The sequence below is a fragment of the Sciurus vulgaris genome, assembly GCF_902686455.1.
Source record: "Sciurus vulgaris genome assembly, chromosome: 11".
Classification (NCBI taxonomy): domain Eukaryota; kingdom Metazoa; phylum Chordata; class Mammalia; order Rodentia; family Sciuridae; genus Sciurus; species Sciurus vulgaris.
The window spans coordinates 122153573-122166727 of record NC_136472.1 but is presented as its reverse complement, the minus strand read 5'-3'; the positions used below and the strand labels follow the sequence as shown (position 1 = coordinate 122166727).

The following is a 13155-nucleotide window of genomic DNA, read 5'->3' as shown; positions in this document are numbered from 1 at the left end:
CAGAACACCAGACAACTCCAACAAGTCCACATAAAAGCTCCACTCCCAACACTGATCCTCGTTCAGCACTGCCTCACTTCTGCACAGGGTTGGGATACCCTGAAGAAAGTTAGGCTCACCCCCAGCAAACAATGGCCTGGGGGGGGGGGGGCGCGGAAAACACACACCCATACACTCTTCTCTGTGTGTAATCATGAAGACTGTCCCAAACAATCTGACAAGAATGTAAAATACTCCCATGTCTCTGTTTGGAGTTTAGAAGAGTCTGCCCCATCCCTGTGTGTTGGATTCTGGCTTAAGTTTAGGCACGTTCAGTATCAGGCAGTGGCCTCAGTCCAAGACAGCTGGATCATGTGCACAGACAGCCACTTTCGATGGCCCTGGACAAGGAAACAGACACTCCCTTGCATATCCTCATAAGAAGCATCTGGGAATTAGCAGAGCTGAGATCCCACAGACACACACACTCACAACTCTGTTGGAGCCAGGACAAAACCTGGAAGACAATGCTTACCCCGCCAATAAAGAGGAGGGGTTGGGATTGCAGGCACTAGGGCCCTATTTGTTTTCAGAATCCCCTGCCCTCCTAGGGGGAGAGTAGCTAACAAGGTGGCCAGACTTCTGAGACTGCAGGCAAATCCACTTCCTGGGATGGTCCTCAAAAAGTGTTCTGAAGGATGAGGTTGGTTGTTCTCTAAGCCACTCCAACACTCTGTCAAGAACTGTGTCATCCTCTGCCCCTCCCAAACCCCTGCCCCTCAGTATCTTTCCCGTCCCAGCCTGGCTCATCTCAAAACCTCAAGGCTTTCCGAGAAAGCCAGGAACACAGCTGAGTTCCAGTCCCCCCAGGGAGTTCCAATGCTCCCTCCTGGCTCCAGATGTAAAGGAACAGCTGTGGGGGTGGCAGGAGGCCCAGTTGGCAGCAGAGTAGGGACTGGGAAGATAGAGAACAAAAGCCAGAGAGACAGGCAAACGGCAAGACTGTTAGAATTCTAGGGACTTGGGAAAGAAACCGTCTCATCCCCTGGCCAGGTGACTGGCTGCCAGGCTTTGCCAGATTCCTCTGATGCTGCCCTCCAATTCTGGCAGCCCGTGTCACTGGCAGAGCCTTCTATAAACTCTGTTTTATGATTCCCACTTAATCTGAGAAGGAAAACTTGGCTTTCTTTGTCTGACCCCACCCCTGTCCTTAAAACATGCACTTCCCAGCATGAGATTTTGGTAACTGAACAATGTGAGGGAGAGAGAAAGGAAGATGGGAAGGGATTCTGCCCCTTCCATCTGGCATCCTCTTTCTCCCTCCTTTCCTCTTCCTGGGAAGTAAACCAGGACGCTGAATGTCAGGCTGAGTGGCCGCAGACAAAGCCACTCCAGGCACCACTTGCTTGCCTGCTGTGCCTGGGTGATACTGTGCAACTGAGCACCAGGCACGGTCTCAGTAATAATGACTCCTTAAGTGATAATGTTTTGCTCTAGATGCACTGCCACACCCCCATCTGTGTCCTCCCCAATCTGAAAGGACACAGGGTCTCACACCTGCTTCCATTTTAGGAAAAATATTTTATTGGTAGGTTTGAAACCTCTCTTTCTGAGGTTCCCTTCTTGGTAGAACCCCTTCACCCATGCTCTTCCCAGGCCTGCTGGGAAGTAGCAGCCCTTCTCTGGAGGATACCCACCCACTCCTGGTGACCTGCCCTCCTGGGAGGCCAGCTCTGGGTCTAGGCTTTGGTGGGCCCATCCACAAGGAAGTTTTTATAAAAAGTGGGCAGAACACTGTACTATGCCCCTTTTCTGGATGCCATGGAACCAGCCCACAGCATTTTCCTACCCCTTAATTAAATAGCCCATTAAATAATCTCTTGGTGCTGGCAGAGAGGGAGTACTTGGCAACAAGCACCCTGGCTTGGTCGGGTCCCTGCAGTCCCAATCCTCCACTGTGACTGGATCTGGCGCCCCTGAGAGCAGCCAGGGGCATGGCCTTATCTCAGATTGGGCCAGTTCCAGGACCCCCTCCCCAAACAGGAAAGAGTGAGTCCAAGTGGGCTGTGCTGGCACCAGGCACCCCCAAACCACGGACAGGGGTCACTCAGGCAGTAGAGTAGTCAACCCTCAAGGGTTACAGCTCTCGCCTAAGTCAGAAGTACGTGAGGTTCTTCACAGCTCCAATCTCCAGCATCCGCTTGATGGCCAGGGCCTCTTGGGACACGTTGTGACCTGACCCCTGTGGAGACAGCCAAAGATGTACATTGAGGGGCTCTGAGGGACTTTCCTGCCACTCCCCATGGCCCCACACTTCTTGGGAGGTCTTTCCCTGTGTTGGCTCTTGGAAGGAAGGCAGAACCCATGTGGCCAAATACAGAGGATACCAGCCAGGGGTCCAGAGCTCTGACTCTGAATGACCTCACAGTGAGCCACCTCTGGGTGCACGCATCTCCCTCTCACCCAGTGTCTCTCTGGTAATCTGGTCTCCAGACCCATCTGGGTCACAGAACTCCCAAACAGGGCCACTTACCGCCATGGACTTGAGTGTGATCTGCTCATAGTAGTGAATGGTCTGCTTCTTATTGTAGGCATCTGGGTAGCCAAAGCCTGCAATGTGCACTAAGTCGCAGAGGTGAAGGGCCAGGGTGATGGCCAACAGGCCTGTGGTTGGTTTCTGAGGGACAAGGCAAGGGAGGCATCAGAAGGTGCCCTGCTCCTCCCTGTCTCCTGTGTCAGTGCTGTGATGGAATTTTTGGAGTCATGGACATGTGCTTCATCTGCACTAACAGAACAGCTCCTAGCCTACTGAGTACCTGAATGGGGCTAGTGCAGATAAAGAAGTGGATTTTTTTATTCTGTGAAATTTTAATTCATTAATTTTTTTTTTTTTTTTTTTTTTTTTTTTTTTTGTGGTGCTGGAGATGCAACCCAAGGGTTCACATATTCTTTTTGTGTATGTGTGGGTTTTTTGTTTGTTTGTTTTTGTGGGATTTTTTGGAAGCAAGGATTGAACTCAGGGGCACTCGATCACTGAGCCACGTCCCCAAGCCTATTTTGTATTTTATTTAGAGACAGGGTCTCACTGAGTTGCTTAGCACCTCACCATTACTGAGGCTGACTTTGAACTTGCCTCAGCCTACCAAGCCGCTGGGATTATAGGGAAGTGTCACTGTACTCGGCAGTGTGTTTTGTTTTTTAAGTACTGAGGACTGAACCCAGGGGCAATTTACCAATGAGCTACATGTCCAGCCCCCCCTTTTTTTCTTATTTTTTATTTTGAGACAAGCTCTCTCTGAGAGAGCTGAGACTGGCATAGAACTTGTGATCTTCCTGCCACAGCCTCTCAAGTCTCTGGGATTACAAGTCTGTGCTACCACTCAGCTCATGCATTCTATTGAGCTATTCCCCCAGCCCTAACAAATTAAATTTTAAATTTAAGTAGCCACATGTGGCTAGTGGCTACCATAATGGATCATACAGCTCTACACATCTGGGGGAGGGTTTGGGCCTTTAAGGAAGACAGTGGGAATCAGAATGACAATAATGGCAATCATCATAATATTATTGCTTTTTGAATACTTACTATGTGCCAGACACTATGTTAAGTGTTAACATAGTATATAACACATCATCGCATCTAGTCCTCCCCCAAACACTTGCCAGTAGATACTATTATTAGTTCCATTTTACAGAAGAAAAACTGAGGCTTACAAATATTAAGCAATTCGGTGAAAAAGGGGAAGGGATTTGCTGTGTGTCCCTTCAGGGAAGGGGCTCTCCTCTTCTATAAAGTGGGGATGTTAACAGCTTTCCTATCCACCTTTTGGGCCGCTATAAGGACCTCACTTCCTCTATTCCTAATTCATTCACAGGGATGAGCAACCTGATGTTCAGACTTCTCAAGTCTTGCCTTCCTCAGCTCTAACAATTATTTTGCAGAGTATCTCGGCTGCCCGCTCCATTTGGGAACTACCTTCTGGATGCATCAGGTCCTTGATTCCATTTTTCCCCAGCATCCCTTGCAAGCTCTGTCTCCTTATTTCTGCCCCCTACCTCGACTCTCTTTCACCCTTGTTGCTTTAACCACTCCTGCGTCTCTCATCCAGTTTAAGCCCTGCAGAACCACACTGCCATCTCCTAGTTAGCTCTTCCTAGACATGGGTTCCCTAAACTTGCCACATTCCTCTTCTTTCCTGCATTCTCTGAACTAACTAAATATATTACCATCCATCCACTTGTCCAAATTGGAAACAAGAACTGGACACAGAGCTTTCAACCCCAGAATCCTAAGAGGACCCCTGAAGACTTTCAGTCTTGCATAATCTATTCCCCTCAAAGGTAGATGGAAATGCCATATGGGATAAACATATTACGCTTCATTATATTACTTTGTATGGCACGGTTGGCCAGAAAAGGGAAGATGATCCTGATAGGCTGACCTAATTACCTGAACCTTTAAATCTGGGTGTTGAGGTCAGAGATAAAAGAAGTCAGAGATCTGAAGCACAAGAAGGATTTATCCTGCTTGAAGTCACCGGCTTGATGATTCTTGCCATATGGATCCCTCACCAGCTGACAGCCAGCAAGGACATGGGGACCTCAGTCCTGCAACCACAGGAACCCATCTCAACAAGAATGAACTTGGAAGTGATTTTTCCCCTAAAGCCTCCAGACAAGAACTCAGTTCTTGTGATCAGTCTGGTGACAGCCTAAAAAGAGCCTACAGGTGCCAGGCGTGGTGGCACATGCCTATAATCCCAGCAGCTCGGGAGGCTGAGGCAGAAGAATTGCAAGTTCAAAGGCAGCCTCAGCAATAGCAAGGCCCTAAGTAACTCAGTGAGACCCTGTCTCTAAATAAAACGCAAAATAGGGCTGGGGATGTGGCTCAGTGGTCAAGTGCCCTTGAGTTCAGTCCCTGTACAAAAGAAAAAGAACCTACAGGAACATGAGCCAATATGTGAGTATTATTTTAGGCCACTAAACTCATAGTAACCAATTAGGTAGCAAGAGAAAACCAAGAAAATGTCAAGTCCATGTCCAGTCCCTCCTTTTCCCTTCCCACTGCTAGGCGCTGGATTCAGTTACTTACTTTCTTGTACCTCTCTTTTCTAGCCTTCACTTTATTCCATGTCCCCATGGCATAAAGGCCTTCCTTGCTGCCCTTCAATTCTGCTTGCACTAAAACAACTTAGTGGCTGAAGGAGTTGTTTGACATTGTCAGATAGAAGACCTTGCCCAAGTTCCCTGCCTAATAGGACCATGATCCCTCAGGCCCTACCCCAGCACCGCTTCCTGTGGGGAGTCCCCCAGATTGCCCTCAGAAGTATGCCACTCCTCTGGGCTCCCACAGCCCTTGCAACATTTTATCCCACCATAGTGCAGCCTGGAGGCTTATTCTGCTAGAATGCATCTCCTTAGGGCAAGGTACCCATCTCTCTCACAGGTATAGAGGCCTGGAGCCTGGCACTGAGCAGTCACACAAGCAGACACGCAACACATGGTGTTGAGTAACAGTAGGTATTCAGTCAAGAGTAAGATTATGAGCCAAGCATGATGACACATGCCTGTAATCCCAGCAATTCAGTGGGGTGAGGGCTGAAGCAGGAGGATCACAAGTTCAAGGCCAGGCTAGGCAATTCAGTAAGACTCTGTCTCAAAATAAAAAGGGCTGAGGGTGTAGCTCAGCCTTAAAGTGCCCTGGGTTCAATCCCTAGTACCACAAAGAGGGGATGTGGGAAAGAAAAAACATTTATTCAAAATTTGGGAAATATTTACTGAGGAGGCATTGTGTTCCAATTTCCATGATAAGCATTTTACAGAATTAATCATCTTCTTAAATTCTATAATGGTCAGAATAACTATTATCCCTATCATATCCCTATCATACAGACAAGAAAACTGAGGGACCAAGTGGTAGAACTGCCCAGAGCTACATAGCAAGAGGTACAATCCAAAGTCCTGACTATTGGTTTGCTGCCTCCACCTTGCCACACAGCCCCCCTGAGTGGGTACAAGACATGTGGAGAAGTTCTTGGGAAGCTACAAAGTGGATTACAACCCACCAGTTAAAGACCTCAGGGCACTGAGAGCTGAAATCAAAACCGTGACTCACAAAACTGTACCACAACTCCTGTGACACACCAGAGCAAACCATGACATGCAAGGCAGACTGCTAAAGCTCAGACTCTCTTAATTCAATCAGACCAAGATAAGATAAGATCACAGACTAAGCATCTAACAACTCTGCACAGGCTTAAGCTGTTCCAAAGATAGAACCAGGGACTCTTCCAGCAGCTCCCAGTTTACAAATTCTGACCAGCGCCTGCCAGAACCATCCTCTAACTCCAGCCCCCAAATCCAACACATATCTCTTGCTCATTCCCCTTTTGGAGATGTCCCACAATTCCCCAAGGCATGCACTCTCCCTGCTACGGCAGGCTAATAAATCTACCTATGATTACAGGTCTGTTCCTGAAGGTCAAGTGCGAGTTGCTATCTCTCATTATTCTCCCTGCTCACATGTTCCTCTGTGTCCCCCGGCCCCTGTAGGACCCCAACCCTCAGGCCTGGACTCCCTGTCACCAGCCTTCATCACCTGTTTAATCTTGCGTGGCTGTTGCATTGGCAGGCTCAGCAGTTTGTCAGCTGCAATCTCCATGAAGAAGGGGTTGAGAATCCGAATCTGTTTGGGGTTGACGTCCCAGATAAGTGGGGGCTGTTTCCAGAAACCTTTTCGCACCTGGCGGGATACAGTTGGAAGGGAAAGACATGAGAGTGGGTGGACACCTGTTTCTCCAGTTAACTCAGTCTGTGGTCATCAGCCTGGAGATAGGGGCCAAGTGTAGGCAGAGGCCTTGGGAGTGCAAGGGAAAGGGAAGGGAGGTGGCCTGTGCCAGGGATGGAGGGAGACAGGCAAGAAGTAGGGTACTACCTCGGGGATGCCAGGTGACAAGGTATGTATGGTATGGGGTTCAACAAACCAAATATCCAAACAGAAAGAAGGGGCCTCAGCTATAGGCTGTCTAAACACTTGGCAGGAATGCCAGATAGGATAGTTCAGCGTTCAGCCAGATGGTGAGGTGAGGGAGTAGGCTCCTTCTGGGGACCATCTGGAAGGGCTCACAGCCTGTTGCCTGGAGGTGACTGCTGGAGGGCCCCTCTTCCCCCATGATTCGCACAGGCAGACACATTCTGGTAGCTGACTCCTCAAGTGTGGGAGGGCCTTTGGCTGCCACTACTTGACTCCTACAGGTTTTTGAGCCAGGCTGCTGGGTGGCTTATCAGAAGCCCTGCAGGACACTGCCCTTGGCAGGAAGCCTGAGGCACTAACTGCTGGGAGCCTGGTTCATGCTGTCCCATCACCAGACCTTTAGGACTGCAGGACAAGCGTTGTGGAGCGTGAGATCCTGACTTGTACAGTGTCCCCATGGCCCTGTCCCCCATTTACCCGCTTCTTATCACTTAGGATGGTCTCAATCCAGTGGAAATCCATCGCCTTGAAAGCTACTAGAACCAGGAGTGTGTCTGGGTTGTTCTCCACTTTGGGGTCAAAGTGGGCAGATTCAGGGTAGAAGAGCCGCATGGTGGTCTTGGAGCCCACGTCTCCCTCATAGCCAGCCACTGGGGCATTGTTCAATCTGGGGCAGGGGAAAGGAAGTCTGTCATTAGAGCCCCCCTTTCCCCACCTGTAACAGCCCCCTGTACGGGACACCGAGTGTCCAAACAGAAGTGGGAGGGAACAGTCATACACACCTGATGACCACGTCGTACTTGTTGATGGCATCTCCCAGGGAACTGTTCCGTAGTCGATGCCCATTGCCCACCACGACACAGCGGCGGCACTTGAGACTGCATGGGAAGAGGAGTCATCAAACCCAGGAGTCCTTGCTCTGTTTAACTCTCACTGCTCTGAATCTGTCTGGGACCCATCTCAGATCACTTCCTTGGCTCTCCACACCCCCTGGTCCCCTTGGAGCAGGCATCACCAAGTAGCCCTGATTATGATCATGATGACTTTGTAATCCTGGGCCTTAAAAGGGGAGGCAACTGAGCAAAGCATGGCAGAGAGGAGAGGAGGGAAGACGCCCTGGGAGTACCAATAAGAAACACCAGTGCAGAGCTACCTTGCAGGCTGCCAGTCCTGCCTCTTGCTGTAGCAATACCCTCAGCACCCTCTGTCTGCTCTGGCACCTGGATGCCCAGGCTAGGTTTCTGTGGGGATTGGCATATGCATATCCCCTGGAGATAAGCAGGCAAGAAAGGAGGGTCAAATTGGCCACAGGGAACCCTCAGCAGGAGGCTCGCTGGGATGGTGCTGAGCCATGACAATTTCACAATGGGGCCCGAAGGAGGAAGGGGCACCCAGTCTTGAATGGGAGGAGTTATCTCCTTACCTCTGGATGCTCTCGGGTATGGAGTAGCTGGTGATGGCTAGCACCCGCAGGAGCAGGTCTTCTACAAACAGAACAAACAGAAAGGAATGAGACAGCAGTCACCAGCATCCTGAAGGCTGCCTGCCCTGCTCCACTCCTCAGAGTCCTGCTCCTTCTTCCTCCTTGATCCTGATACCTGAGACGAGCTCAGAATCGGGCAGAGGAGGAGTGGTTGGTAAAGAATCGGCAACAGTATGGCCAACACAATCCACTGGGCCTACTGAGCTGGGCAGGAACTTACCACTTCCCTTGGTCCCATAGGGTAACTCATAGGCAGACGGTGTCTTGACCCAGAAATAATCCTTAAGCTGCAGGAAGATGGGCTGCTCTCGGGAGTGGCTGCACAGGGTAAGGACAAAAAGGGGATTAATTCAGATGCCAGAACAGGGTCAGGTCTCTGAGTAATATTACATGGCCTTTCCTTTTCTCCCTGGCTTTGCCTAACTTGTGTCCACCAGCACAGCCCCTTCCCTCCAGCCAGCTAGCACAGAGGCTGAATCCCTCAATCCTGGAGCACCCCATGCCCTGTCCTCTCCCCTCATCCTCCTGTACTTACTTGCCAAAGATCTTAGAGGCCTTCCTTTCTGCCTCACCCTGGAAGCATGGCTCCTTCTTCTCTGGGATGGGAAAATAAAAACTGGAGACAGAGAGAGGAGGAGGTAGCCCCAGTTAGATCTGCATGGTCAGGATTCCAGGCAGCCCCTGCTTTCCCCATGGCACACAGGTCTCAAAGCACTGAGGTGGGACTTACAGGGTAGAATTTCTCAGCTCAAGTTCTTTCTTTTTTTTTTTTTTTCCATGTTGGGGATCAAACCCTGGGCCTTGAGCATGCTATGGAAGCACTCTACCACTGAACTACATCCCTAGCCCCTCAACTCAAGTTCTACTTTGAACCCTAAGGATCCAACTCTTCCTGCCCCTGCACTCCCTCTGGGGATCAAGGGAATCCTCCAGACCCAACCCCCAGCAATGGCCACTGACCCTCATGGAAGGACTCTGTCCTAGTAGTTGGAGAGGAAGAGTCAAATCCTGGCTCTCGGAACCCTCCTGCCTTGCTAGTCCTCCACCCTCTGAACGCCCCATCCCTGAGAAGAACCAATGAAAGGACATAAAGGTGCACTCACAGCTCTATGTATCTGTCTTCTCGGGAGATGGAATACCACACCATGACCACCAGGACCAGAGCCAGCATGGCCAGGAGTTTCCAGCCTGCAGGGCACATGCATAGAGGAGCTGGAGGCAGAAACAGGCAGGTACAGCCCCAGTCCACCTTCTTACTGCCCCATTCTGGGACCCTCCAACCCCCAGCTCTAGCAGACCCAGGCCCTGGCCCTCTCCTGGCCCTAGTTCAGGGCTGGGATCTGAATGTTTCTGGTGTTCTTTAGGATGAAGAGAGGGTGCCTGGCTCCCAATCTGACCCTCCACCACCCCCAGGGGGTGCCAGGATGCTGCAGAGGTTGGCTTCTGGAAGCCCATTCTTCAGCGAGGGGGAGCCCCTGGACAACACTCACGGGACTTGCTGATCATGTTTCTCAGCAGGTAGCAAGGTTCCTGGGGAGAACCGTCATCCCGGCTGCCTCGGGCCACCTAGGAGGTAGGAGTCCCAGGTGTCTGTCCAGTGGTTCCACAAACACTCCTGTTTAGACACTAGAGCAGGACACAGCCACAGCCCGCCCCTTTCTTCCTCCTAAAAGCACAAAGCCACTCCCTGGGCAGCATCCCCAGAGACACCTGTCTCATTTTTGACATCCTCCTGACCCCTCCATGGGCAGCATCAGGGATCCAGGTGGAGCCCTGCCACAAAAGGGAAACTGAGGCCCCAGTCCTCAAAGTTTAGGTCCCAGGCCAGAATGGCCTACTCCACCCTCTCTGGTGTGGTTCTCCTTACCATCTTTCTGTATTTTGACTTAGTAAGAATAAACTTGAGGGGGGGAAGTGGAGGTGCTTTTTGGTTTTTTGGGTTTTTTTTGTCTTTTTTTGGCATGTTGGGGATGGAACTCAGGGCCTCACCCATGCTAAGCAAGTGCTCTACCACTGAAATACACCCCTAAACTTCTCCACCCACTTTTCCTTTTGTGAGATGGGCGGGTGGGTCTCGCTATATTGCCCAGGCTGGAACTTCTGGGCTCAAGTGATGGATCCTCTTGTCTCAGCATTCTAAGTAGCTGGGACCACAGGTGTACACTGTAATGCTTGGTTCCACACACTTTTTTTGGTACTGGGGTAGAAAACCTGGAATTTTTACCACTGAGCTATATCCCCAACTCCTTTTTTTATTTTGAGCATGGTCTAGGTTGCCCAAGCTAACCTTGAACTTGTGATCCTCATGCTTCAGCCTCCCACATAGCTGGGATTACAGGTATGTGCCATGGCTCCCGGCTCCACCCACATTTGACATAAAAGTTAAGCTAACTATACCAGGACTTGATTTATATTCTATCTCCTCTCCACCATCTAAGGCTCCCCATGCTATAGCCACCACCTCCCTCTCAATGTCAATCTCCCGCAGCTCCTGCCAAGCAGGTGTGCTTGGGTCATGGACTGGGAATGAGGGTGGGGCTAGGAGGGACCCTGGGAGGCCTCCCTCTGGGCCTTCTAGAGTCTGACCTCAGGCAAACAATGCCTGAGTCCCACCCCACACTTTGTGGTGTGAACTTATTGAGAAGGGGTGGTGAAGTGGGGAACACAGGAAGTGGGGAGCCATGAGGGAGTCGTTGGTCAATGAGGAGTCCAGAGAGTCTTCCTGCAAGGTAAGGGCAAAGGACTGGGTGAATCCAGAGGGGACCAACTGCCTCCTGCATAAACTTAGCCAGGGTCATGCTGCTGAATCACTGCATAACAAATATCTGTGCCTTCCACGGCCTCAGGAAACCAAGTGCCAGCCTCATTCATTGCACACACACATATTCCAGGGCCCTGCCCTGCAGACCTGCCCTGGTCAGCTTGGGTGGAGACTGGGACAGTCATTTTACAGCAACTCAGAATGTGAGTCAGAATGAACCAGGAAAGGGAAGGAAGCACTAGTGTGTGAAGAGACAAAGAAAAAGTCTTCAATTATTTCTCAGGAGTAGGCCTGGTCTTCGTTAAAAATCACAAATTGATGATCCTGAACACTGTTCTATTATGGGGTAAATTCCCAACAGGGTATTCCTCAGGCTCTACTCTGAGTTCACAGACACTGAAAAAAGAGTCTTCAGTGGAGGGACAACCACCAGACTTCCTCAGTAGGCTTAGCAGCAACCATTGTCAGACCTCAGAGGAATAGAGGATGGCCCTACCTGGTTTAAAAAAAAAAAAAAAAGGTAAAGTTTCCCCATTCCTGAGCCTCTCACATTGCAGGCAAGCACTTCATCATTGAGCTATCCCTGCAGTCCTGAAAAGTTAGATTTGTAATCAGAAGTCCCCAGTTAAAGTCATTATTCTAAAGACTCCCCAGACAGTTCTGCCCACCCACAGCAACCTCCAAGCCATTTCCTACCACATGGCCTCTGCATCTCCTTCACAGCCTTCTTTTGATCTGTAATTAGCTTAGTTATTTGTTTGCTTTCTGTCTCCCCTATTGAAATATAAGCGCTTCAAGGTTCAGAAGAGGTCTGTTCTGTTCCCAACCCCAGCCTCCAGCAATGATGTCTGGCACATGGTGGAATATACCAGAAAGCACAGAATGAATGCCAAGTTAGTGGATGATCACATCTCCTTCTCTGACCCTCAGCTGTCAGGCTGGAAAATCAGCCTAATGGATCCATGTCACTCAAAATACATTTATCAGATCAGCAGCTCGGGCATCACAAAGACCCTTACAAGAAATGCAGAATCTTAGGCTTCCTGTAGACCCACAAAATCAGAATCTGTATTTGAACATGATCCCACATTCAAGTCTGAGAAGCACTGATTAGATAGGATGTTTTCACAACGGCTGAACAGAATTTCCTGTGGTACTTAAAAGGAGATTTCTTAAAAAGGGTATATGAATTCCATACTTAGAAAGTCTCAGTGAGTTAGTCTAATCCAGCCCTGGAATTTGCTCACACGCTCTAGGTGAATCTATTGTACAGCTATGGTGGAGAACCACCAGACTGGACAACCTTCAGAATAGACTTTTCAAACTTTGATGTGCACATTCTGATTCTGATTCAGAGAATATGGATGAGGCCAGAGGATCTGCCCTCTGACCAGCTCCCTCACCAGGTCCTGTTGCTTAGTTGAACAACTCTAAGTTGGGAAGCTCTGGGTCCGGGTCCCTCTGGCTCTGATGTTTTGTGACTTTATCAACCGCACCCTCTTCTACCCTCTTGCTCTCCTGATCTTCATTTCGTAACCAGGATTCATTCCCTCTCAGTGCATCTCCCTTCATATCAGTAAGCCACAACAATGGCTGAATGATGCAGTAACCTGAAGAGTTTTAAATATCCAGATGCTCCACTCTCCAAGATTTTTATTTAATTAGTTAGGGGTCCAGGAATTAGTTGTAAAGAGCAAAACAAACAAACAAAAAGAAACACCACCTCTATGGTTCTAAATTGCAGCTAAGATGGAAAACACTACACAGAGCATGTTTCAGGGTAACTAAAAGACAAATACTCAGTCTTGCTCTAAGCAACCTTGAGGATAGAAACTTTGGTGATCAGAGACAAGTAACCCGGACCAGACCCAAACAACAAGGCAACTAGCCCTCCTTTGACCTCTTTCCCAATAAAGTTCTGCATTTCTTTATTCCAAAATGGAGCCAGGGTTGTGCTCA

The 13155-nt window shown here is 49.6% G+C and overlaps 1 protein-coding gene across 10 annotated transcripts in view; it reads right to left on the bottom strand.

Annotated features, from left to right (window-relative positions):
* Window positions 1–1540: 1540 nt before the first annotated feature.
* ST3GAL4 (ST3 beta-galactoside alpha-2,3-sialyltransferase 4) overlaps window positions 1541–13155 on the bottom strand; it is a 47831-nt gene continuing 36216 nt past the window's right edge. For 5 of the 10 annotated variants that reach the window (XM_079105308.1, XM_079105309.1, XM_079105304.1 and 2 more), the window contains 10 exons: window positions 9926–10001; window positions 9539–9623; window positions 8971–9051; window positions 8656–8753; window positions 8376–8436; window positions 7735–7830; window positions 7430–7619; window positions 6578–6721; window positions 2513–2656; window positions 1541–2221 (listed from right to left, as the gene is read on the bottom strand). In XM_079105308.1, the coding sequence (XP_078961434.1) occupies window positions 2135–2221; window positions 2513–2656; window positions 6578–6721; window positions 7430–7619; window positions 7735–7830; window positions 8376–8436; window positions 8656–8753; window positions 8971–9051; window positions 9539–9623; window positions 9926–9941 (1002 nt within the window). In that variant the 5' untranslated portion in view covers window positions 9942–10001 and the 3' untranslated portion in view covers window positions 1541–2134. Of the gene's footprint in view, window positions 2222–2512; window positions 2657–6577; window positions 6722–7429; window positions 7620–7734; window positions 7831–8375; window positions 8437–8655; window positions 8754–8970; window positions 9052–9538; window positions 9648–9925; window positions 10016–13155 lie in introns of those variants that run through there. The other 5 variants (XM_079105305.1, XM_079105306.1, XM_079105300.1 and 2 more) reach the window with 3 other exon arrangements.